The 26,929-nt window shown below is 36.7% G+C and overlaps 2 protein-coding genes, 1 long non-coding RNA gene and 1 other non-coding gene across 7 annotated transcripts; 1 reads left to right on the forward strand and 3 right to left on the reverse strand.

Annotated features, from left to right (window-relative positions):
* Positions 1–212: 212 nt before the first annotated feature.
* LOC131951904 (uncharacterized) lies at positions 213–6,933 on the reverse strand. Its single transcript, XR_009388458.1, has 3 exons — positions 6,909–6,933; positions 2,431–2,599; positions 213–2,347 (listed from the first exon to the last, which is right to left on the reverse strand). It is a non-coding gene; the product is annotated as an uncharacterized LOC131951904 (long non-coding RNA).
* Positions 2,668–2,801, reverse strand: LOC131951922 (small nucleolar RNA SNORA16B/SNORA16A family). The gene has a single exon (XR_009388459.1). It is a non-coding gene; the product is annotated as a small nucleolar RNA SNORA16B/SNORA16A family (small nucleolar RNA).
* Positions 6,934–8,490: 1,557 nt separating the features above from the next.
* LOC131951892 (serpin B4) lies at positions 8,491–18,094 on the reverse strand. 4 transcript variants are annotated; one of them, XM_059314315.1, is made up of 8 exons: positions 18,065–18,094; positions 15,734–15,894; positions 14,724–14,853; positions 13,718–13,933; positions 12,023–12,153; positions 11,429–11,573; positions 9,580–9,774; positions 8,491–8,736 (listed from the first exon to the last, which is right to left on the reverse strand). In XM_059314315.1, the coding sequence occupies exons 4-8, from the start codon at positions 13,740–13,742 to the stop codon at positions 8,516–8,518; spliced, it is 717 nt and encodes a 238-aa protein (XP_059170298.1). In that variant the 5' UTR covers positions 13,743–13,933; positions 14,724–14,853; positions 15,734–15,894; positions 18,065–18,094; the 3' UTR covers positions 8,491–8,515. The 4 variants fall into 4 exon arrangements, with proteins under 4 accessions (XP_059170298.1, XP_059170297.1, XP_059170299.1 ...); XM_059314314.1 differs by lacking the exon at positions 18,065–18,094 and adding an exon at positions 17,582–17,687; XM_059314316.1 differs by lacking the exon at positions 18,065–18,094 and adding an exon at positions 16,898–17,088.
* Positions 18,095–18,181: 87 nt separating this feature from the next.
* On the forward strand, positions 18,182–26,909 carry LOC131951891 (N-lysine methyltransferase SETD6). The gene is made up of 11 exons (XM_059314312.1): positions 18,182–18,344; positions 21,367–21,511; positions 22,029–22,176; positions 22,398–22,523; positions 22,778–23,030; positions 23,707–23,805; positions 24,634–24,732; positions 24,963–25,043; positions 25,997–26,099; positions 26,194–26,239; positions 26,750–26,909. Exons 1-11 carry the CDS (start codon positions 18,198–18,200, stop codon positions 26,907–26,909), a joined length of 1,407 nt encoding a protein of 468 aa, XP_059170295.1. The 5' UTR covers positions 18,182–18,197.
* Positions 26,910–26,929: the final 20 nt, after the last annotated feature.

A 26,929-nucleotide genomic window follows, 5' to 3' on the forward strand; every position in this document is an offset into this window, starting at 1 on the left:
TCTACGTTTGCAGCAATCGAGCAAAACAAAGGCACGTGTTTGGCTACACTCGTTGTAGAACTACCTAACGCGGGTATGTCAGTATGATCGAAATAACATTCAAAATCATACGTCGCGTGGAAGGGGTAAACAAAGTTACCATCTACATCTACCCCATACGATGCTAAAAATTCCCAAATTGTTTTCTGTGTATGATAAACTCCCCCCCCCCCCCCCATACCTATCTACGGGTTCGCCCCCATTACACCCTTTCGCGTGTCTGTTAAACTGCAAAACTGTGGGCCATAACTTGTTACACGGAACACGCGAAAGAGTGCCCCGCCCCATCTATATTATTAATGTACATAAAATGGGTATTAAAAAATAAAAGATACATCGTCTCCCTGAATCTATCACTACTTCTAAGTTTGGGACAAAGGCCTTGGTTTTCATTAAATTCAAAAATGTCAATATTTAAACTAAAACTTAGTAAAACAACACTCTAAGAGGGAGATTTCGACTAACCCCACTAAAATTATTCAAGGTCTCGAGACCTTGATGTTCTTGCCACTGTCTCGCGAGATTTAGTGTTGCTTTTCTAAGATCCCTTGTGGATGAATGGTTATGTGTGGCTAAACATCTAAAAAAAAACAAATTGTCTGTGTAGGGTTTTGAATTTGAATCATGTTGTAAAACGTTAATGGCGTGATTATGTTTGATAAAATCGTGAACGTCTGTGAGAAGGAAGCCTATGAGATATTCGTTGAGGTGATAGAGATAAAAGGTGGTGGCTGGTATGACCTCTACCGCATGTTTAGTATTTGGGCTAGTGTGTTGTTTAGAATGTCTGCCTTGTTTAAGTGTTCTAAAAAATATTTAAAATCTTGCCTATTGTTAATTAATTTAGAACCCCAAGGACGAATGCATTGTTATTACTCGTAAGAAGCAATATTCCCCTATCGCTTTGTTTTAATATGGTGTGATGACTAGTTGATATTGAATCGTTTAGTTTGTGGTAAAAATGGTGTCTACAAGTTTTGCATCCCAGTCTGTTGGAAGTGCCTATTGGGCTGTGAAAAAATTGAATGTGGATAAATGTTTGCCTGTATGGCGTGCCAATTGTCAATGCATATGTTTTGTAGTTCCCGATGCTATACCTATAGATGACCTAAGGGAAGATGTGGTAGACCTGCATTTAGACGACATAAATGAAATAGACTTACAGTTAGGTATAGCATTGGTGTCTAAATGAAGGTTACTGGCGTTGTGAGGTGTCTTTACTTGTTTTTGTTTGATGTCGTCATATGTGTATTGTAGCTAGATGTACGGACTGTTTGTCAGTGTCAGTCGCTAATGTGGGTTGTTCGGTTTGTCTGTCGGTTGCTGATGAGGTGGTTGCTGATGAGATTTGTTGTGCGCTATGCTATAGTGTCTTGTTAAATTATCTAGCCTTGTGAATACGTCACAGGTATGTTGCAAAATTTGAAAGGTACTTCCATGCAAATGTTTTAATAGTAGCAAATTTTATCCTTGGGTTAAAAACTTATAAAAAACCCACCAGCCCTTCTTTGAACTGGTCTATATGAAGTTCGTTTGCTTGCAGTTCAGTGACCTCCAGCTGCAGTTAATCTGGGCAACTGGCCACATTTGCTTAAAATGGGTTTTTGAAAGTCTCACTTTTTCTGTCTAACCCTAATAGTTGAGCCCATGTGACTTTAAGAAATTCACTATCTTCAACACAGGATTCAGTACACTGCTTATTTCCACATATTAAGCACACAAAGCTTGCTCATGAATAACACAGTGCAGGAACATTGGTTGTAAAATGTGTTTCTCATTACACATTTGATTAACTTGTCCAACCAAGCCTTTCTTTATTCCACTCAAGCTCTTTCTTCCATCAACAGTCAGATAACTGAGGTTAATCCAGTCCAAGCAATAATCAGCAAATGTTTGAATATGTCCTCTCAGGTAACAGTGCCAGCTCTTGTGTTATGTTCATGTCTTCATCCATTGCAATTGAAAAATTGCTGAACTTGCTTGCATTTTTTTGCTATTTGAGTCACAATGTTTTCACCAATGTAGCAGGCAGTGGTATTTGTACCCAAAGCTATATTTTAAAATTGTTTTGAATTTTCTGGGCAGAGTTCCTCAGCTACCTCCAAAAAAGATTTTTATCCGTGGACAAAAAGATCACAGCGGGCCGTATGAGAGGACCTCACATTTGGCCAGCGGGCCGTAGTTTGGAGAGCCCTGATCTACATCAGTCTCATTCTAAAAGTTCATCGAATTAATCACATGCATGGATTGGTCCATATGGTCCCAAAACGTCCCAAGTTATGTCCACCAGTGATCATCACAAGATTGCCTGGTTTTCAATAAAAATAGGATCATTAGGAAATTATTTAAATGGATAATTCTACTTACAAACCTTTAAAGAAATATAACTACCTGAATCAAACTTAATGAACTCCATTTTGCCAGCAGCAATGTTAACCGCAATAGTGTCATTGACTTTAACCAATGGATCAGGGTAGCGAATAGTTCTGCCATCATGAGTAGTTATGTAAGGTACATTCTTGGGGCCAGTAGCAGTTTCACGGACACGGCAAAGTTTGTACTGAAAAACATGCACTTATTTGTTAGGTCTAGCTACAATAATATCATAAGCAGAATCAAATTTAAGTCAAATGTATTCAACATTTTGTATGCAATATTAAAGAAGTAAATAATCTGCGACCGTCTGTTGAATTTATTATAGCCTTAATTTTGACCACATCACCTATGTATATACACGTAACATGGCTTCGATTAAGGCAATTTATTTTAAATCAACATTTAGGGCAAAGCGATTTTGCCATTATTGTTAAAGTGATATTCTAAATCCATAAAAAACATTACTAGGTTGCCCAGAGTATTTTTCTGATCAGTGAAAGTCAATATATATCACATTTATTGTCCAGGCATTAAAAAAACATTTTCACTAATGTTTGGATCAAAACAATGGCATAATTTCAGTTAATAGACCACATAAAAAAAATCTGACAGTCAATTTTTGAAAAACTGTTACTGTTAAAATAGTATTTTCACAAACTAAAAAAGTATTTTAAAATATTTATTGCATAACAAACCTAATAATATAACTTTACATTATTTTACTTTTTATTAAAATAATAGATTGTAACAACAATGTGATTATAGTTTTAAGTGAAAAATGTTCCATCATTTTGTATGCAGAAGTATATAGCTAATAATCTGCGACCGTCTGATGATATTGTTATAGCCTAAATTTTGACCACATAAACTTATTAAATTTAAGCAACATGGCTTCGATTAAGGCAAAATATGAGTGTTGCATAAAATATTCAAAAATTAAGCTGGTACTCAATTGAAAAATGTGCCAATAAAGGTTAGAACAGTTCCCCCAGATAAAAACACTAGGTCCAGGATGAGACGAATACAACCAGCCAATCAAAGCTGTTTATAATTAGGTTAACTATAAATAGCTTCTGCATATGTGCAGGACACTGTAAATACTATAGCTAAGGTTATTAAAGCAACCTGAGAGGTGAAATAGGGGTGGCCACAGCTTGGATAACGATTAGGGTGGTTTATCCTTGCAGTGTAACCAACAACTTGAGCTAGACTAGCCTAGTTCTAGATGCTCTATATTAGTTTTTCTTACTAAATCTAGAATTTACCCAAATTTTAAATTAAACATGACTACTGAATGATAGACACCCATATTTAATCCATTAGGCACTAATTTTGAAGTTTTTAGTTCATTTAAACTAAATTACATAATTTAATATTCATTGACACTCACTGCCATGCCCAACACATCTCTCCATGAAAACTCTTCTTAAGCTTGAAGCTAAAGAAAACCACAAATCAGGTTAGACTTTTTAAGTGGCCATGTACCCAGAGTTCCCCACTAGTGATCATCAAATAGCGGTCACGTGGTTTAAAACAATAAATAAATTTGATTGTCATTCAAAAGCCATCGTTTATAAAAAAGTGGTTTGCTATATTTGATTTCTTTTTACATAGACTGATAAACCTAACAGTTCTACAGACTTCATTTCATTTTTGTACTCTTCAGATTGATATTTAAAAAGTTCTAGTATTTTTAATGAAACCAACTTTTAAATTTAGCCCTCATTCTCCAAAGCAAATGTTTTTCTGGCATATATAGCCTTGCCACCTATAGCTTGTTGTTATAGTGTGAAAACCCAGCCATTTTGCTCGTGGTAAACATTTTTAAAAGGAATTCGTAGAAGGTCTCTGGAATTTGGCTGAAATTTTGTCGGAAATCATGCGCCCGGTCCAGACGCAATATTATTGTTAGCAACCGACCACGCCTCCAACTTAGCGAGAAATACTACTCTATATATTTCAAGCTAAGTCTAGAACCTGTAGGCCCTATAGTTTATACACTTTATACACAGAGTTTATACATTTTTATGTTTTAAATTATTTCGATCATCTACTTCTTCTAGAACTAGTTTGTGTCTCCACATACAAAAATGTCTTAGCAAATGTTAGGTTATGCCTTGTTAGTGATTTACATCCCTTAGTTATGATTATTATTATTAAAATTTCGTCCCTTGAGTTATCACTGGGTCAAACCATGTGTAGTTAATAAAATTAATTAATTAGGCATATAGTGACTATTTTAATTTTATTTGGTTTTGCAGTCTATTAAAATAATACAATCAACAACACGTTTAAATGTGTAAATTATTTATTTTAGTTATTTAAATTGGACTAGGCCTAGAGTGAAGTTCCACAACAGGTCACACATAGCGAATTCCCGACTTTCATTGGGCGCTATTTTGTAACCGTTTAACACAGAAACAAACCCAAAGTACTATATTATTCCTCTGCCTTTCTACTCTTTAGACTCTTAATATGTATCAATCATTTTATATTCCTACGCATTGAATTTGAGATATTCATGTTTTAGTGAAATGCTACTTACGATATTTTCCCCCTCTTTTTTTTCCTGCAGCCACCTGACCAGCTAGCGTAACGAACGTATTTTATACATTTTAATCCTTTTACAAATTTTACACTTTTAAACGTGTTGTTGATTGTATTATTAATTAATAGATTGCAAAACCAAATTAAAAACATGTTAATTAAATTAATTAACGACATTAAAAGTTGCCCCAGTGATGACTCAAGGGACCTAACTATATTAATCATAACAAAGGGACGTAACAACCACTAACAAAGTCTAACAAGACATAACGTAACATTTGCTTAGATATGCTTGTATGTAGAGACACAAACTAGATTTAGAAGAAGTAGATGATCGAAATAATTTAAAACAACAGAAAAAAATAGAAATTATACAGATTCTAGGCTTAGCTTGAAATATAGAGCATCTAGAACTTGGCTAGTCTAGCTCAAGTCGTTGGTTACGCAGCAATGTGAAACCACCCAAATCGTAACCCAAGCTGCGGCCACCCTTATTCACCTATCAGGTTGCTTTATTAGCCTTATCTATTAGTTTTTCTTACTAAATCTAGAATTTACCCAAATTTCAAATTAAACATGACTACTGAATGATAGACATCCATATTTAATCCATTAGGCACTAATTTTGACGTTTTAGTTCGTTTTAAACGAAATTACTTAATTTAATATTTATTGACACTCACAAAAATGCACAACACACCTCTCCATGACAACTCTTCTTAAGCTTGAAGCTAAAGAAAACCACAAATAAGTAAGACTTTTTAAGTGGCCATGTACCGGAAGTTCCCCACTAGTGATCATCAAATAGCGGTCACGTGGTTTAAAAAAATAAATAAATTTGGTTGTCATTCAAAAGTCGTGTCTTATTTTAAAAAGCGCATGCAATATTTGATTTATTTCTTCATATAATGATAAACCTAATAGTTCTACAACCTCCAATTCATTTTTGTGACCTCCGGGCTGATATTTTAGAAGTTCTATTAATTTTAATGAGACCGACTTTTAAATTTAGCTTTCATTCTCCAAAGCAAATTTTAAAATGCTTTTCTGGCATATTTAGCCTTGCCACCTATAGCATATTTTTATAGCGTGAAAACCCGCCATTTTACTCGTGATAAACATTTTTAAAAGTAATTCTAAGAAAGTCTCTGGAACTAAGACGAAAAATCGTCGGAAGTCATGCATCCGGTCCGTACGCCATATTGTTGTTAGCAACCGGCTACGCCTCCGGGTTAGCGAGAAATACTATTATCTATCGTATGTACAGTGTCCTGCACATATTGCAGAAGCTATTTATAGTTAACCTAGTTATAAAAAGCTTTGATTGGTTGGTTTTATTCATCTCATCTGGGGCCTAGTGTATTTCATAGGGGGAACTAGAATCGCCTACGACGTCATACCTCGAAACTTTAAAAACTTGACTTACAGAAGGAGAAAGACAAAATAATTTGACCTGGATATATTTAGAAATGGACAGGTTATGGACAGGTTTACAGCAGATATCTGTAGTTTTGTATAAAACATCAAAACAAATATTGTACGAAGCGATAAACAGGCGATGGCCGCGTGAGAGAAAAAAGGCGGGGAAAAACATCGCAAGTAGTGAAGCCACTAAAACATGAATACCTCAAATTCTTTGCGTAAGAATACAAAATGACTTACGACTTACACATATTAGAGTAGAATGGCAGCAGAGTAATACAGTACTTTCGGTTTGTTTCTGTGTGAAACCGGAGTGATCGGATCGGCTGTTGTGGCACTTCACTCTACTCTAATGGTAAATTTGTTGAGCTAACAATTATTTTCAATTAATAACTGATATAAAAGAAACAAAGGGATTTTTAACCATAATAATATTTTTAGTACTTGATTATACTAAATAAAATGGCAAAGGAAGGGGTGGATTTTATACATTTATTTATATCATGAAAATCCTAACTACCCACCATGTTGAAGTCCTAACCGGAAAAGGAAGTAAACCGGGCTAATATTTTCAACAAAAGCGATTTTAAAATGTAGCCTAGCAATATCCGGAAAATGATATTGAAACAAAACTTGTTAGATATATTTGATGATGAATATAATTGATTAGACCCCTATTTTTCATAATATATATTAATCTTATTACAACAGAAAAAAATGCATTTGTGATGTGGCTAAATAAAATGTGTATCACATTCGAGAAGCTTTATAGTCAACTATCAATGCTTTCATTTTTTAAAATGCCTCTAGGTTTAAATTAAGCGCTATTAACGTAGTAAAAATAAAATAAATGTTTTTAAAAAGAAATATTTTAAATATGCTTTTACTTTTAAATACACTGAAAATTTGAAAATTAGTAGTTAATTTTGTTATTCCCTTTTTAAAGTTGAACTAATTCATATTACTAATTACATTTCAATTTCTAACAGTCCTACCCCTCCCCTAACTTTCACCGCGATACGTTCAGGACTCCGGTGTCCTTTATATTATAGAATTAAATCTTTCTAGTAAAAATCAACAACCGATGGCTGCTTTTATTGAATTTTTAGGGCATATCGAATTTAACAGAGCTTTTAAAATCAACCCGAATTTCTGTCCTCTTGAAAGGGGCATGATCATACGTATATTGCAAAGGTAGGTTAGACATAATATAGCCTACCCCTTGTGAAATAATAATAGTAAAGTAAAGCCGTGTTTCTTTCAGACATTTTTCTCTGGGGGTGGTATTATTCTATCAAACTGAAAAAGAGTTCCGCCGATGTAGATTGTAGGAACACGCAATTGGAACATCCAGTGTTTCTTCCAGACTTTTTTTCTCCGGGGGGGGGGGGGGGGGGCACTTGAAATTTTCGGGGGGGGGGGGGGGGCGGTAAACTTTCTTCGGGGGGGGGGGGGGGACAATGTTAAAAGTATATATTTTCTATATAAATTATATAAATTTAATTTCGTTCGAGAACATCGAACAATCTAGAAACGTAAGTTTGTTGCCCATTTGTTATGTACCGAGCATAAAATAGTCCATGACCAACCCATAGATTATAGTTTCTACAAAAAAAAACAAGCAAATATAACTTATATATAGTCCTATATTCTCCAGAAGTTAGATAAATAGTTTCGTTTCATTTTTTGTTTACCTTATTGACATACCAAAATATGATAACTAGCAACGGTGTTTATATAGATAGCTAAAAACAAAACTACAAAATTTACAAAAGTGCCTTTAAATCAACTAGGCTACTTAGAACGAAGAACACACTTTGTCAATGCAGCCTGTCTAATGAGAACATTTATTCTTGTGCATGTTTGATATTTAAAAATTGGCAACAAAACTGAATCTTTTCTAATGATGTTGTCTTTTCCCCCTGCAATGATCAATTTTGGGAAGATGGAATGGGAAGTGTTTCAGCAGGCGCTTCTCTCCTGACACCATGTTAGTTTTACTTCTAATTAGATATGGTTGGCTTGTAAACTTAGATGTGATGATGTGTGTTGAGACACACACACGCACACACACATGTAAAAGGAAGAGTAACATCACTTTCCAGACAAATTTATTTTTATTTAGACCTTTTCAATTGGAAAATTTTCCTTGGAACAAAATTTGTCCGGATTGGTTGTCTCGGAGGAAGTAGATGAAAGGATGATCCGCCATAAATTTCAATGATGTCTTGGGCACCGAGTTAGCTGATCTTGATAGTGCATGTATTACAACAGTCGCTGCTGCTGCTACAGTCCCTGTCTCTTGGACTTCAATCTTGGCTTTGTGAATGGCATCGCTGATGTAGATGTCGCCTGCATATGGTGTGTGTTCAGGGGGGGGGGGGGGGGGTAAAATACAGAAACAGAAAATTCGTTATAAATTTATTTTAAGGATGGGGATCTTGAAATACAGAGAATGGGGATCTTATAATACTGAGGTTGGGAGCATTGAATCGCGATGGTGAGGATAGTGGTATATAGGGGTAGGAAATTTTGGAATAATTTGGATGGTGATTTTCAAATAAAGGGTGCGGAAATCTCCAAATACTTTTTTTTTGGGGATTCCGGAATAAACGAGTGGGGTTGTTTGTTTCTAGATTGTTTGTTGTAACAAAGGACAGGACGGACGACGTGGTGCTGTGAAGGAGGTAACAGTGTTTCACAGTCGCCCCCCCCCCCCCCTACTGAAAATTGGATAGATCAGAACCTAATTATAATTATAATTCTGACAGGGCAATATGCTTTCACCAAAAAGGTCGTTTACATTCGATCAGAAAGGGGTCGGCGTGGTCGAGTCGGTAAAGCTCATGGTTGCTAAACCGAAAAGTCTTGAGTTCGAACCCTTGAGCAGATGAGGCTCGTTAGCTGGGGACAGCAATTCATCTAGGAGAGACAACTCCAAAATCAAACAACTGCTGCCTTGTAGTTTGTTCTTGGTTGGACAAAGGCTATGGAAGCAAATCCAAAAAGAAAAACAGGCTGAAATCGGAGTCAATGGCCTCAATGGCGCATAACCAGTTGACACGCATCCTTAATTGTGATGGAAGCGTGGTCGAGTCGGCAAAAGGTCATGGTTGATAAATTCGAAAAAAAAGTCTCGATCCCTTCCAACACTAAAACTTAAGAACGAAGAAGAAGAATTCGATCAGAACATACCTTTGCTTCTAATGCCTGAAAAGTCAGCCACACCCCTGACAGAGCTGAATGCCTTGACCATGCCGAGACTGACTAAAGCTTTTTTTAAATCCAGGGTCGTCTCGGCCTTGAACTTGGGCATGCTGACTGAAGCGAAGAAGGACGCGAGCCCAGAGAAAAGACGGTCTACGTTGTATGGTGTTTCCAGGAGAGTTTCTGTAACAACAGAGGGTTCCATAAAATACGGCGTACCTTTGTACTAATTTTACGTTCCCTTCCTCTACCATTTGATATAGGTTTAAAAGCCAGACCTCCACCCTAAATTGACTTTAAACTGCATACTATCCTACCCCCCCCCCCCTTTCTATATTGAAACACACATTTTTGTTCGTGAGAAGGGGGTTTAATCTTGTACGCTGTATTTTCACCCTTTTTACTTTCTGATATATAGGCTACGAAGTATAGAGAAAGTCTTGTAATCGTGCAAATTTTTTTTCGAGATTTTTTAAACACCTCGCTGAGTCGGAAAAACATAGTTTTGCGATCTTGTCCGTATGTCTGTGTGTGTGTGTGTGTGTGTGTGTGTGTGTGTGAGAGAGAGTGTGCCTGTAACCACTATAACCTGAGTACCGTTATAGCTAGGTTGATGGAATTTCAAATAGAGTCTATAAGTATTATATCAAACTCGTTGATCCGTATCAACTTTAGAGCGAATTCCGATAACCGGAAGTGGAACTTTTTCTACTTTAAATTTTTCAAAAGCCTATAACTTCAGTACTATTTGAGATAGATAAATGAAATTGACCGGAAGTAGTAAATTTCGCTATTTCCGATTTCTAAAAAAAAACGCATGTGAATTTATAAAGTAGTAATAATATTCCGCACTATTATGCACATTTTATTTGGCGTTCCCTTGGTGTGCAATTCTTTTTTCTATTTTAATTCTTTTTTATTTTAAAAAGTTTAAGTAGCCTATTAATTTAAAAAGAATTAAAAATCATGTCTATATCCCGAGTTGCCATCCCTTGTTGTTTCATATAAGAATATTCGAGAAAGTTTAGGGGTGTAGGTCTAAAGTAAAACTGCTATAGTTCTGTTAACGTTTTAGCCCCACTCACCCACGCTTGAAATGTCTCTAGTAAAACTGCTTTAGCTCTGTTAACATTTTTAGCCCACTCACCCAGGCTTGAAATGTTGTCTCTAGTAAAACTGCTTTAGCTCTGTTTAACATTTTAGCCCACTCACCCAGGCTTGAAATGTCGTCTCTAGTAAAACTGCTATAGCTCTGTTAACATTTTAGCCCACTCACCCAGGCTTGAAATGTTGTCTCTAGTAAAACTGCTATAGCTCTGTTAACATTTTAGCCCACTCACCCAGGCTTGAAATGTTGTCTCTAGTAAAACTGCTATAGCTCTGTTAACATTTTAGCCCACTCACCCAGGCTTGAAATGTTGTCTCTAGTAAAACTGCTATAGCTCTGTTAACATTTTAGCCCACTCACTCAGGCTTGAAATGTCTCTAGTAAAACTGCTATAGCTCTGTTAACATTTTAGCCCACTCACCCAGGCTTGAATTTTCTCTAGTAAAACTGCTATAGCTCTGTTAACATTTTAGCCCACTCACCCAGGCTTGAAATGTCTCTAGTAAAACTGCTATAGCTCTGTTAACATTTTAGCCCACTCACCCAGGCTTGAAATGTCTCTAGTAAAACTGCTATAGCTCTGTTAACATTTTAGCCCACTCACCCAGGCTTGAAATGTCTCTAGTAAAACTGCTATAGCTCTGTTAACATTTTAGCCCACTCACCCAGGCTTGAAATGTCGTCTCTAGTAAAACTGCTATAGCTCTGTTAACATTTTAGCCCACTCACCCAGGCTTGAAATGTCGTCCGCTGTCTCCGGCAGTACAATGTAGAAACCAAACCTTTTCCCCTTGAACGGCAGTTCGGCCACTTGGACATTTAGCTCGTCGTCCTTCTTGTATTTGATGGTCATGGCCGAATTCATCATGTCCACCTGAATATATTCTTCAACTATAACATGACACTGTTTTACATGATACATACACATATACATTGAACTTATTGCTATATTTTTACACGATACACACATAAACACTGAGCTTCTTGTCAAAGTTTTACATGATCTCTCTCCCCCACCCCCTTTTATAGATCATAGCCAACGATGGTAAGTTTTTATTTAAGATTTCTTTCAGTAGGTGGGGCAGGGGGAATAGAAAACTTTCGAGTTACTTATGATAATAGCGTAAGTATATATTTTCTATTTAAATTTTGTTTTTAACATTTCTGTCCGTGGGTGTGAGGGGCGGGGTGAGGTGGGGTGGAGGAAGGGCAGCGTTCCCCGGAGAGTTGCTTGAAAGCTACACTGAGTACTCTAACTGTGCCAGGCGAATGCAACCAAATGTATTCCATCTAAAACTACGCCTTGTTAGTTTTAAAATTTACCTTCGTGACCTCGCCGCCCTGTTTGTAGAAGTCCCTTTGTGCAGTGCGCGCTTTCACAAACGATTCCACCCATGTTCCATTAAAGAATATGGTATTGACCAGCAGCATGACGGTGTCTTTTGTTAATACACCTAGAGCATTGCGAAACTGTCAATTAGTTTATTTACAGTCTTAGATTTTGACGTGTTTTGTCGCCTCCTCTGTAGCGTCAGTTGCGAAAATCGTTCGAAATGTTAGCTTTTTTTTGTGTGCTAAAATGTGTGATGCTTTTTTCACTAATTTTAACAGGCGAAAGAGTTAACAAAGCTGACACCATATTGTACAAGTGTGGATAATCTCTTAATATCTTCACGTATGTAGAGATATTTGAATACCCAACCATGTCTTTCATATAGTTGTAAAGTAGATGATGGTTATTCACTCTAATAGGTCCTTACTAATTACAAGCTTCCCTCACCACTAATCTCCCCCCCCCCTCACACCCCCGTAATCCCCTCCCTCCACCTGTATCCTCGCCTTACTATTCCCCTCCCTAATTCCCTTACCAACTACCCTTGCCCTTCTAACCTACACTCACAAACGTGTTTCTTTTCTCTCCAGCGTTCCCTCAACTCAGAACACCCCTCCCCCTATCATTTAGTCTCCTACCCAACCCCAATACTCCCCTCCATCGACTCCGAGTCCCACTCCCCCCTCACACACCCCCACCTCCGTACACCTTCCATCAAACCTGTCTGCACACATACTGTCGCCACTCCCCCCCCCCACACCCCCACCTCCGTACACCTTCCATCAACCCTGTCTGCACACATACTGTCACCACTCCCCCCTCACACACCCCCACCTCCGTACACCTTCATTCAAACCTGTCTGCACGCATACTGTCGCCACTCACCCCCACACCCCCCACTACCGTACACCTTCCCTCAACCCTGTCTGCACACATACTGTCGCCACTCCCCCCCCCATTACCCCACCTCCGTACACCTTCCCTCAAACCTGTCTGCACGCATACTGTCACCACTCCCCCCTCACACACCCCCACCTCCGTACACCTTCCCTCAAACCTGTCTGCACGCATACTGTCACCACTCCCCCCCCTCACACACCCCTACCTCCGTACACCTTCCCTCAAACCTCTCTGCACGCATACTGTCACCACTCCCCCCCCCCTCACACCCCCCACCTCCGTACACCTTCCCTCAACCCTGTCTGCACACATACTGTCGCCACTCACCCCCACACCCCCACTACCGTACACCTTCCCTCAACCCTGTCTGCACACATACTGTCGCCACTCCCCCCCCCCCCACCTCCGTACACCTTCCCTCAACCCTGTCTGCCCGCATACTGTCACCACTCCCCCCACTCCCCCACCTCCGTACACCTTCCCTCAACCCTGTCTGCACGCATACTGTCGCCACTCCCCCCCCCCACCCCACCTCCGTACACCTTCCCTCAAACCTGTCTGCACGCATACTGTCACCACTCCCCCCCCACACCCCCACCTCCGTACACCTTCCCTCAACCCTGTCTGCACGCATACTGTCACCACTCTCCCCCCCCCCCCCCCCCCGCCCACACCCCCACCTCCGTACACCTTCCCTCAACCCTGTCTGCACGCATACTGTCGCCACTCACCCGCCCCTATCACAATTTTACGAAACAATTTCATATTCAAATAATTTTGCTGACCTTCGGGCAATACGTCTTTGATCATGTTATTAGTTCCTTGGCAACGTAGTCATTGATTTTCTTCTCTGGGCCACCGGGGGCGGATAAATCAAAATTGTCCGCTTTGGAATAGTAATACTTCTCAACGTCATCGACATATTGTTCCAGTATTTCAAAGTTAGAATTGAGAAAAATAGCGTTTCCCGTGTTTAGCACAACATCATGAACAGACTTTAACTATAAAAACAGATACGTTGTATTCAGTTGACATAATGTTGTAACGTGTTTAAGAGAGTTATGATTATTAAATTGTCAAAATTTATGTTTATATCAAAACTGGAAGAAACGCATTGTCAAACTGCTTAAAAGGGGATCAAAAAGTCCCATGCTCAAACCCCTGGGCAGAAGAGAGTAGTGAGAGTAAACCTTCTATGAGAGAAAACCAAAAAGTCAAACAACTGCTGCCTTCTAGTTTGTTCTTGAATGGAAAAATACTATGAAGCAAACCCAAAGAGAAAAGCAGGCTGAAATCAGAGTCAATGGCCTCAATGGCGCATAACCAGTTGACACGTATCCTTAATTGTGATGGAGGCGTGGTCGAGTCGGCAAAAGCTCATGGTTGAAAAATTCGAAAAAAAAAGTCCCGAGTTCAAACCCTCTGGCAGATAAGGCTCGATCCCCTTCCGTTAAGAACGAAGAAGAAGGGGAAAAGGAGTCAACGGCCTATATTGCGCATCACAAGTTGATGCTTGATTGTGTTGTTGGAAATCACGTCCAATATTACAAATAAGAACAAAGAAGAAAGATTAAACAGCTTAACTTATCATACAAAACGTGATAATACAACGTTACAAAAGTTTAGACATTGAAAACAAAATTACAAATTACTAATTACGAATTTAATTATTTTTCCTCAAATCACTTCAAAGTATCAAGAAAGTACTTTTTTTTTTAACCAAACAAAGTTCGGTTTCCTTACACTTATAAAGTCAAAGCAAGTTTAGATGAACATGTCCTTAGTCCTTACCCCATCGATGAGATCTTTATAAGTACTGTGAGTTGCAGCTCCAAGAGAGGTAACTCCAAGCGTCGTCTCCATTTCTTTTGCCGTTTTCTTTCTGGCACCCAGCAAGGCCATAGACATGGCTGAATGGATACTGAACAGGGCATACAGATAAACCTTACAAGTACACGAATAAATATAGTAACGTATTATTCAACGGCAAAGTTTGGGGGGGGGGGGGGGGTGGACTTTTGTGACAAAGTGTGAGGTAAAAATCGGTTTTGAAAAATACTGAACAGGGCATACAGATAAACTTTACAAATACACTAAATTTAAAAAAAAAAAACATTTTACAGATCTATCAAAGCTTTGCTGTAAAGCAGAAAGCAGTGGCGTAGCGAGGTCGGGTGTCACCCGGTGCGGCACTTAATGGTGTCACCCCCCCCCCAGAGGCGTAGCGACCCTTCCCGGGGACAAACTTTCAAATTTTCGATTTGCACCCCCCCCCCCTTCAAACTTTCGATTTGCACCCCCCCCCCCCTCAAGTTTTTCTCTATATATTTTGCTATTTTTTGCCTTGGTGTCACCCCCCTAAATGGTGTCACCCGGTACGGTCCGCACCCCCGCCCCCCCCTCGCTACGCCCCTGCTGTAAAGTACTCATGCATACACACGCCGCACTCTGGGGTGAGGAACTTTTTTGACGATGGGCACCATGGAGGTAAAATCGCCTTTTAAAAAGCGTATAGGAAAGTAAAAATAAACTCAACAAAACAAAAACGAAATAAATGTTACTAATTTAAAAAAAATTGTTACATGCAATATTTTCTCAATCATAAATCGTTAGAACATTCCGAAACTCCTTTTATTAACAGTGGGACGTCATTGTTAAACAATCTAAATACGTTTCTAAATTGTAGGCTACTCTTTTTTTTTTTACGGAGATCGATTATTTGTGATTTGGGGGTGGGTGGAAGGTGGGGGTTGCATGTTATACCCCCGTGTCCACGCCTCCGGTTAAGGTCATGTTTTTACCTGTACGGCGAGTAGACCACATTGGGCGTGTCCAGCGCCACCTTCTGGTACAGTCTCTGGGAGAAATCTGACGTGGCCGCAGCCAAGGTCTTTTGCTGGTCGCCACTGACCAGCTGACCAGCGATGGCCAGAATTAGAACTGTGAGACTCCTCATGTAGTTCTGGAAGACACAGACGTACTTTCTATTCACATTTGTTAGACGAGAGATAACATGTGTTAGTCCCTGGGAGACTATTGGTATAGTCATCCTCCCATGTGACACCCAGAGGCGTAGCGACCCTTCCCGGCGCCCGGGGACAAACTTTCAATTTGGCGCCCCCCTCGGGAGCAAATGTTCAAATTTTTAATTTGCACCCCCTCCCTCAAACTTTCGAATTGCACCCCCCCCCCCGCCTCAAACTACTTATAATGCAAAAGTGCAGCTAAAATGACATTATAATTTGTTTTTATAACCCATTTTGGCGCTCCCTAAGGTCGGCGCCCGGTGCATATGTACCCCCCTGCCCCCCCCCCCCATCGCTACGCCTCTGGTGACACCCATAGTATCAAAATGCGTCCATGTACAATGAGGGGGGGGGGGCCTTCGGCACCCATAGATCACGTGTTGAGGTGTGACGTGGAGGCGGTTATGACACTCAAAGGATCACAATTCCAAAGAACACACACACACACACAAATATATATTCATACATATTAAATATAAATAAATAAATAAATAAACAAATAAATAAATAAATAAATAAATAAATAAATAAATATATATATATATATATATATATATATATATATATATATATATATATATATATATATTATATATATATGTGTATATATATATATATATATATATATATATATATATATATATATATATATATATATATATATATATATATATATATATATACATATATATAGGCTTTCGTTCTCTCTCTCTCTTTCTCAATATAAAGAGTGTAAAGAGTGTTGTATTTCCTTCTTTTCGGTTACATATAAAAACTTGATATTATAAACTTTTGTTTAAAATAACATAAGACATAAGAGAATAGGCCTACGTTACATAATTTAGCTGACGAGAACATGCGGTTTTTTTTTTTTAAAGTAGGCCTAGAGTAGACTTACAAGTTGTTGAAATACTTCCCCTAATGAAATATATTACACACTTTGTGAAAACACAAGTCATACAGATTGAACAGTCCCGTCGTTCGCTACGTGAACAGACAGTCAGTTGTTGTTTAATTAAAACTATTTTTAGACAGCACGTAGGCCTAAAGAGTATACGATCCACAACACACGCATCGTTTTCAATAATAAAATTATTTAATTTTCAAACTTCCTACACAACTTAGTGAAACACATGTTTCAGAATTACCAGGTGGGGCATGGTATAGAATAAGACCTATTGCTATTATGATACGGGTAGAGGCGCCTCCATAAGTAAAATATTGATCTTGCGAAATCCTTCCCACAGCACAACTCTAATTACATGTTTTAGTACGTGCAAGAACGCGGCTCTTGGGATTAAATTGTTGTATTCAGTCAGGGGTGGACGGACTGCGTCCAGAGTTTCTTCCAGGCATCTGGTGTTTATAATGGAATTTATATAGAAAACATATACTTTTACCAGTGTCCGCTCCCCTCCCCCCCCCCCCCGAAAATATCCCCCCCCGGAGAAAAAAGTCTGGAAGAAACACTGGCAGAACGGGGGGGGGGAGGGGGGAGAAAGTCCGGGTGAGTTTTATTTTTGTTGTGCAATTCCCCCCCCCCCCCCCATCAAAACCTAAGGGGCGTTGCCAACGGGTCACTTTACATATTAAAATATACAATAATAATATAGGTCGTATTACCAGGTATTTCTTGGGGGCTCCGCCTTTAGTAAATTTCTTAATTCCTGCCTGGTGATGCTGATTGACGATCAGCGCAGTGTGTTCCCTAACCAACCCCATCTTAACTTATTGATTTCGTAGCAGATGTTGTTAGACTAGCGGATTGTATGTATTCGTATTAGGCGGGTGTTTATTACTAGACTTTATCAGTGGTGGTCTTTGTCGTCCTCAAACCTCTGCCCCGTACGGCAGCACTGACTTTAAATTGGAGTTGAATAGGCGCACCTTGGTGGTCAACGACACCTCACATGAATCCCAGAATGTTCTTACGTTAAGCTGTGCAAAGTCGGCCGTACTTGGTTTGCCTAACCATGATATGATATCTGCACTGTTCCGTACTGATGGCCTAATAATTTTGGTCTCCGATAGAGTCTACTTCCTAATCTAGATTTTGGGTCTGTAGAAGTTCATAAAAGACACATAAGAAGACAGACATACACTTACATTTATTTTTATATATCTTAATCATAATAATAAAATAATGATTATATGTATTATATTAATTTGTAAATATTAGAATTGGTAGTACTTTTGAAATAAAGGGACTTCACTCTCACTAAACGTAACATAAACAGAAATGGCCGCCTCCACTAAACGAAAGCATGAACCCGATAACAAGAAAGCTAAGCAAAAAAGAAATCTTGTGTCGATGGATACGACTGATAAAAAGTTGTGTGAATTTTTAGAATGGTGTGAAAAGAACAACTTTAATATTTCTCCTAAAGTAAATAGTTTTAAAAATTATTTTACTTCTAGAATCCATGATTAGAATGATCAGATCAGTAGATCTAGATCTAATCTAGAAATTGGTAATCTATCGTGTTGGGTACGTAAAATCGCCCGCGATTTGTAATGTGAAAAACAGGTGACTCCTTAAATTTTAATAATTATTTCACATTTTGAGGAGGATTTATGTTTTAAAAAATTCAAAAATGTTTCCTTGATTCATAAATTTATGTACCTGTTTTTAAACAATTGAATTAAAATTTTTCCGTAATTAATGAAGACTAGCGATGTTTCCAACAGATGCAACCATGCTCATTTACTACAGCAGCCATCTTGTCTAAGTTTTATTTTCATAAGCTTTTAGCGCCAGATTCAGGGGGAAGCCACTCTATTTTACAAATGGCTGCTGTTTATATAGCAAATCTTGCTCTCAGACACTGCTGTTTATAGTTAATTTCTGGCCTATATCGATATATTTTAGGGAGGCTCACTAACTTAAAAGCGTCCTTGGTTGCTAACCAGAACATGGCGTAAGGATCGGACCATGACTTCCGGCGAGTTTTTCGACTTAGTTCCAGAGACCTTCTTAGAATTACTTTTAAAAATGTTTATCACGAGTAAAATGGCGGGTTTTCACGTTATAAAAACATGCTATAGGTGGCAAGGCTAAATATGCCAGAAAAGCATTTTCAAAAATTGCTTTGGGGAATGTAGGCTAAATTTAAAGTCGGTGTCATTCAAAATAATATAACTTTTTAAATATAGATCTCCCTATCACAAAATTGATTTCCAAAGTAAAGCATTATTAGTTTTATCATTCTATGAAAAAATAAATCAAATATCTTCAACACTTTTTTTTATATGATGTGTCCAAAAAATGACAACCAATTTTTTTTATTTTTTTTGACCACGTGACCGCTATTTGAATGGATACGTTTACCTGGCATGGTTTTTTATTTTGCTCTTTTGTACAATAAAAATTGTTATAAAATTAAAGAAATAAAAGAATTCAAACATCACTTCTGTCTTGTCTTTTTTAAAATTTATTTCTGATGACATTCTCTTAATTTTTTTTCCTCTATAAATATATCCCGACGATAGACGGGCCAATTCTACTTTTAGGAACTCTCTTGTGAAAAAAAATTAGATCTATTTCACGGTCACTTAAAAAGTTAAACCTTTCAACTTTTAACCAGGTTGTCATGGATGATCCGTCATATCATAGCTGTGAGTGACAAAACATTTTAAAATTCAATAATTTAGTCTAAACTCGCTACAACCCCCAAATTAGTGCCTAGAGGATAAAGTATGGACGTTTTTTATTCAGTTGTCATGTTTAAATTGAGAATTGAGTAGATTTCACATATAGTAAGAAAAACTAATATATTTAGCCATTGATTTAGGTTTATTATTCATTTATCTATAATATTTGACACAAACATATGACAATATAATTCTATTAAAGCCTTGACAATGAGGTAACGTTTTCGTACATAAATAGCCGCGGGCGATTTTACGTACCCAAAACGATAGATTACCTAGAAATTTAATATTTATTAATTTAAAAATAAAATTAGGCCTATTAAAATATCATTTAATATAGGCCTAGACTCTCTATATTTAATTTTCTAATTTAAAGTAGGCCTAGACTTAGATCTAGATCTAGCTAGAGTAGATAGGGTAATCTATCGTAAAAATCACCCGCGACTAGTAATGTGAAAAACAGGTGACTCCTTAAATTTTAATAATCATTTCACATTTTGAGGAGGATTTATGTTTTGAAAAATACAAAAATGTTTCCTTGTTTCATTTAATACATTTATGTACCTGTTTTTATTATTTTAAACAATTGAATTAAAACTTTTCAGTAATAAATGAAGACTATCGATGTTTCCAACAGATACAACCATGCTCATTTACTATAACAGCCATCTTGTTTATTTTTTAAATTGTAAACTTAAAGCGCAAGATTCAGGGGAAGCCACTCTAACTTACAGATGGCCGCTTTTTATATAGCGAATCCTGCTCGCAAACATTGCTGTTTAAAGTTAATTTCTTGCCTATTATTTACTAATTTAGCCATTGATTTAGGTTTATAATTCATTTATCTATAATATTTGACACAAATATATCACAATATATTTCTACTAAAGCCTTGACAATGAGGTAACTTTTTCGTACATTACTAGCCGAGGGCGATTTTACATACCTAAAACGATAGATTACCCTAGATAGTAGATACTAGATAGAATCTAATTTAAATTATTTTAAAATTATTCTCTCCTCTGACTCTTACTCTAGCTGCTTGTAATCTAGTGCCTAGAAGTAGTAGTAGAGTAGAAGTAGCTAGATCTAGAATCTAGATCTTGTCTTCTAGATTTACCAATTTTATTTTTGTTTAAGTAAAAAAAAAGTCACTAGGCCTAGCGGAGCACCCTGGCCTAGGCCCTACTCTACGCCTACTGGCTACACCCTACTTAAAAAATTTTGCTGAGTTTATTTTCATGCAGTGTGTTTATGACTTATTACTTAGAAGTCTAATCTTATTCTTATGTAATATGTAATTAATTTTATTGCTACCCCAAGGTCGTATGTTTGAAGTGTGAAGTAAATGAATGTGAGGGGGTTTTTGGGGTTAAACAGCTTTTTAGTTATGTCTATATACTAGTAACTAGTATGAGTAGTACAAGTCATAAGTATGTTACGTCCACTTGTGGAAAACATAGACTTGATTAGAATGACATAATTAAAAGTGAAAAAGGACTCAAGCTGTGTAGCATATTGAGTTGATTGAAACAAAGGCTAACACTCAACAGGTACAAGTAGGCAGAAAAGAATCTTGCGCCCAGTAGGCCTATGAATATTGTCTCATAACAGATTAATTAACCATAGTATTTAAATTTAAGACCCAAACTGACTTAGGGACTGAAATGTATAATATAATTTTTATAATGTATCTCATCTTGACTGCTGGGTCTGAAGTAACATTTAACAGTAATAACACTTTTTGCATCCATAAGGTTCAAGTAAGCAGAAAAGGATCTTGCGCCCAATATGGGATGGTTGCTGTTGAAGACATAGCAGAAAGCTACTGCCTGTTTCAAGTTCCTAGAACGTGTTTACTAACACCAGAGAACTCTACCATCAGTGACCTCATAGAAAAAGGTGACTTGAGAATCTGGTATTGTTAAACATTCCATTGATATACTAGTTGATGTTATTGTTAAACGTTCCCATTTACTAATTGACTTGTGTTTGTAGCCTGTGTTTTATTTTTGTACATCACATTTTGAGCAAATTCATCATTATTATAAACAAATTTTATTTTAAGATGTTTTGTACAGGCTAGAAATAACTCACATTTTATGGCACAAATGCCTAAAAGTAGTAAAAGTAAAACAACTATAAAAAAGAAGTTAAACTGTTGGTTAATTATTCTATTATTGTGTTGTTTTTGTTCTCAAAATATAAGAAACAGTAGGCCTATATCACTCTTCTCAAAAGTGTTTGTGGAGTTGTGTTTTTTACAAGCCTTAGCCAACATTACTCCAAGTCAAAAGCATTACAAAATGAACTTCCCAATATTTATTTTCTTAAATTTATTAAAAACATGGATAGATAATTATTAACTAAATAATGTTTAACTTGTTTTAAATAACTTGATTAAATTATATATTTCCAGATAAATCCAATTTATCAGCAACCAACCAGTGGATCCCGCTATTGATTGCTTTGTTACATGAAAAGAATGATCCCTCATCCTTTTGGAGCCCGTACCTCAACCTTTTTCCAGATTTCCAGTCTCTGAACTTACCCATGTTCTGGGAGGAGTAAATATTTTTTTTGTTCTATTAAAACATTCAACTTAAACTTTTTAAAACTTTAAATTATTTATAACCACAATATGATTGAAAGAAGAGAAACTGAAATCAGTCAGTTATTTATATGTTTGTTGTATTTCTAATACAGTTATTTCTTTTTTATAAGTTTTAAGTCCGTTATTTTAATTTATTTGTTATAGTTCTAAGTCGGCTATTTTATCTGTTATAAGTTCAGAGGTCAAACAGCTTTTGGCAGGGACAGGGGTGGACACTGCTGTTGAAAGGGACATAAAAATGATTCAAGATGACTATAACAAACGAGTTGTTCCATTTTTTGATACACACAATCAGTTAAGGTTAGTTCAGTGTGTTCCAGGTTTTTTTAAATTTGATATCCAAAAAATTAACTGTTTGTGTTACAACCAATGAAATTTTTTATGTGTAACACAAATATTATTGAATTAGCACTGTATAAAAATTATATTGTATTTATAGAAATGATTGTTAAGAACTTAAATCAACTTCAAGCAATTTTTTTTTGTTGTCTTAAAATTGACCAAGATTGCGAAATCAGTTATTTTTATTAGTTGTGTTTTCTTTTATTCTACAGTGGGGACAAGAGGGATCTGGACCTGTTTAAAAAAATGGTTGCTTTTGTTATGGCCTATAGCTTCACTGAGCCTCAGTACAAGGAGAAGGATGAGGGAAGTGATGATGAAATAGATGAGGAAGAAGAAAAGACCATGTCACCCCCAATTATGGTACCACTGGCGGATGCTTTAAATCACATTACCAAAAACAATGCTAAGCTGACCTTTGGGGAGGAGGCACTTAAAATGGTCTCAACTAGGCCAATTAAGAAGGTTATTGCTCATATTGTTTATTATCTTTGATGCTATGTTTTAGTTTTTGGTTGGGTTGAGTTTTTTTTGTCTTTGTTCTCAATTGTAACAGAAGGGATCAAACAACAATTCTAGCATCGTTGTGAGTTGGTTGTTTTGTGTCCTGTAGTTTTAAAAAAGAAGTTCTCAAACTTCACATATGCATAGACATTGGTGGGAAAAGAGTGACAGCAAAAGTTATAGCTTTTTGATGACCAGCTGGGGTTATAATTATGGTAATGTTTACCATTTTCATTATGGGATGGCGTTGTCACAATGTCAGTTAGTAGCTGCTCATGATTACAAGCCAAGTCTTTGGTTTGGATTCCAAGCTTGAGTACATCTCTGTTCACCCAGCTTTGATGAGTATTTTGAATCTTATTTGAGGGAATAAATGCAGCTGGGAATTTAACTGTACTTACAATCTATTTGAGGAAATACATGGGAATTAAACTGTTCACACTATACCTTGATATGCAGAGGGTAGCTGAAACAGGTGCACTCTACTTCACCTGGCCTTTTGACCATTTGTTTTTAAAATAACCATTTTAATCAACACAACTCTAAAGAATTTAAGTTAGCTGGCACCAGCAGACAAAAACAGTTGATAACAATTGCTGTACTGCAGTGACTAATTCTTTGTTTAAACTCTCCTCAGGGCGAAGAGATATTCAACACATATGGCCAAGTCTCTAACCTTCATCTAATGAACATGTACGGGTTTGCTGAGCCCTACCCTGATAACACCAATGATGTGGTAAGAGGGGGGAGAATTTGTTTTATTGTACTTAGTTTATATTAAAAGTTAACCCTTTAGCTGTGGATTTTTTTAACATTGCCATTAAACACTTCTATTTTGCTTATTTCTCCTTCAGGCTTCTGCCTATCTATTTGTTCAGTAAATGTAGCAAAACAATTCATAATAAAAAAAAGCAAAGAAAATTGATCGATTCACGTTTGCCAAAATGACATTTACTGTAACATAAATATTTTTAAAATGTTGCATCATGCATTTATATGTACAATTACAGGGGCAATAGTGTGTAAAAATGTATTATTTTAACATTAAATGCCCTTGAGCTCACCTAACCCTGAAAGGTATCTGACTCAGGGTTAGGGAAAGTAAAGGCCACTGGGCATAGGGCTGACCACAATACCCCCTTCATATGCTGAGGTCACTTAAACTAGCATATGGACCGTCAGGTTTGAAAGGGTGCTAAACGGATTCAGATTTTGGGGTTAGACAATGTTTATTAAACAAACGTCTTATGACTATACATTCCTTCTAAAAGGGAATTAGGTTCAATATTGCCACAAATTTTATCCTGCCTTCTCTATCTTAATTTTTCCTACTTTAACACAACATTTACATTTGCGACTTGTATACTATACATGTTAAAAAAAAAAAACTTGCAACAAGTTATTGTTTACTTACTAGATGTATAGTAAACCTTTCGCAAGTATAAAACAGTTTAAAGAGAGCATGCAGCTACAGCTATAAAAACCCTAAAACTACTCTAAGATACCTTCTCCATCACTGGTACTTTGAAAAGTACATGGTTTTAAAAAGCCAATTTTCTTTAAGGTGGAGATACCTGTAGAGAGAGTGCTAGAAGCAGCCAAAGATGTCCAGCCAACTGATTCTGCATTTCTTGATGAAAAATGGGAATTCCTCAAAAGTCAGGTAATATTGCCATACATATTACAATACATGACATTATAAACTTTTATGGTGCAATTTAACATGGTACATTGTTACCTCACTTATTGTGGTTACACTATGTACATTATTTTATTATTATACATTATATTTATATTATTAAGAGGGATTGAAAACAGTGGTGTAAAATTGTTAAAATAAGCTTACTCAATATTTTGCTACACAAAGCCCCACAAGTAATTTATACATTTCAGGAAGTTGTAGTCGACAGCGATGTGATTGTTCTGGGTCAAGATGGCATTCTCACAGATGAAACGTGTACTCAAGTACTTAAGGTGAATTTTTATTTATTGGTTACAATGTTCTTAAATACACCAGGCAAATGTTAATAGTTTTATTGTGAAGTTGTTTCTTCAAAAGATTTGTTTGACTATATATCAGTGTATCTTTTTTAAACTAACTAATCAAAAGGTCTTAATTTGTAAAAAATACTTCACTTAGGTCATTCCGAGCTTGTGGTAAAATTTGTACCAGAGAGATTTTAAAAAACAAACTTAGTGTACTAGAGGTGATGGTTGGGTCGAGTGTACAACTACTAACACAAAAGTTGTGAGTTTGGTTCACCCAGCATTGATGGGTATCTGATTGGGGAAATAATAGTAGCTGGGCATATGCGGAGGTCTGAGAAAGCGATGAACTCAGCCTCATCTGCACCATGGATGACCTGTTCTGAAAAAGTTACTTTCATATATTGCGTCTTGATAATACCTACATTTCATTAAACTGTTATTTCAAAATTAGCCTTTAATAATTATTGAGTGTAGGGATTTTTTTTTTACAAATGCAAAAAATACAGGTCTTGTAATGTAACACTGATGCCACACCATTAAAGACAAGGAGATAATCATTCTAGAGTGATTACATTTTACATAGTTGCTGGTTGCATAAACATCTTTGTGAGAAGTGTGTTTAAGTATGATCCTCTTGATAAATATGGTATCATTATTTTAGAATACAAATAAAACACAATGGAGACAATTATCCATTTTAAAAAAAGATTTCAAGAGTAACATAACCAATGTAATCTAAATTTTAAGCCCATTCAAAATCATGTGTAAAATTGTGTTGTTTTACCTTTTCTTTGCTTTATTTAATTGAAGCACCATTTCACTAAGCTATTACATTCTACTCTGTAGTAAATCACTTTCATTCTGATCTAACAATTTTCTTGAATAGTTAACTTACAACTATCAAATTAGTATATTTTGCATCATGTTTTTTAACTCAGGTAATCACCATGAATAAAACAGAATTTAAAGATTACAGAGAAAAAGAAGGCTGGAGTGATGCAGAAAGCGATTCTTCTGTTGTTGAATCTAAACTTGACTTTGGTAATTTCACCTCTTTCCTGTTAATTAATAGGCTAATGAGGCTACATTATTTATTGTATGTCAAATTTTAATCCCCCCCTCCTTTTTTCACCAGCTAACCTTCACTTGGTGGAGTCGCAGTGGAAATCTATACTTAAAAGGTAATTTTGGTCACTTTAATTAAGAAACAAATTAATTAATTCACAAACAAGTCTTGAAATAGACTTCTTTTGAACATTATGGTGTACATAGCAGATGAAGTAGATTTTACCTGTTTCAGTGATCTCAACACTAGAAGGGACTTTTAAAAATAAAGCTCTTTAACTTTAAACATAGCCATCCATTATGCAATTAAGTAGAGTTCATGATTTTTAACCTCTGCATATACTAAGGGAAGGTGTGGTCAGCACTTTGCCCAGCCACCCTGATGAGTTAGGTTTCCATCAGAGCTGGGTGTACAGGGACATTTAACTGATCTTGACCCAGATACGAACTCGAGACTTTCAGGTTAGCAGCCTAGCTCTCTAAACCGCATGTCCATCAGTCTCTGTTTTCCCTAGTATGAGCCAGGGGATCAGAACTCTAGGCATCAGGTGTAGCAGTTGAACACAATGCAACCACACTGTCCCCAAGAAAAATCTGTTTAAAACTTATTCTTTACATTGATTCAGATTGGCTGAAATTCACCTGACCAAGTATCCCACCACCTTAAAGGAAGATCAAGAAAAAATAAAACAGGTAGAAACTTTCAAACCAAGGGACAGATTTGCATTATATGTTGCGCATAGCCAAAAGATGTTGCTCCATCAGTTAATAAACCTGTGCAAATGATCAAGTTTTGGCCTTTTTTT

This window comes from Physella acuta, unplaced genomic scaffold (genome assembly GCF_028476545.2).
Source record: "Physella acuta isolate Inbredline_101_S28 unplaced genomic scaffold, ASM2847654v3 ptg000837l, whole genome shotgun sequence".
NCBI classification, from domain to species: domain Eukaryota; kingdom Metazoa; phylum Mollusca; class Gastropoda; family Physidae; genus Physella; species Physella acuta.

Bases quoted from the DNA above. Each gene is read 5' to 3' on its own strand.
- LOC131951892 (XM_059314315.1), bottom strand. From the start codon at position 13,742: ATGATCAAAGACGTATTGCCCGAAG. The intron at 11,574-12,022 runs GTAAATTTTAAA...GAATATATTCAG, and splicing joins AGGGCGGCGAGGTCACGAAG to GTGGACATGATGAATTCGGC. The intron at 8,737-9,579 runs GTATGTTCTGAT...CACCATATGCAG, and splicing joins TTCAGGCATTAGAAGCAAAG to GCGACATCTACATCAGCGAT.
- LOC131951891 (XM_059314312.1), top strand. From the start codon at position 18,198: ATGGCCGCCTCCACTAAACGAAAGCATGAACCCGATAACAAGAAAGCT. The intron at 23,806-24,633 runs GTAAGAGGGGGG...ATTTTCTTTAAG, and splicing joins CTGATAACACCAATGATGTG to GTGGAGATACCTGTAGAGAG. The intron at 24,733-24,962 runs GTAATATTGCCA...TATACATTTCAG, and splicing joins GGGAATTCCTCAAAAGTCAG to GAAGTTGTAGTCGACAGCGA.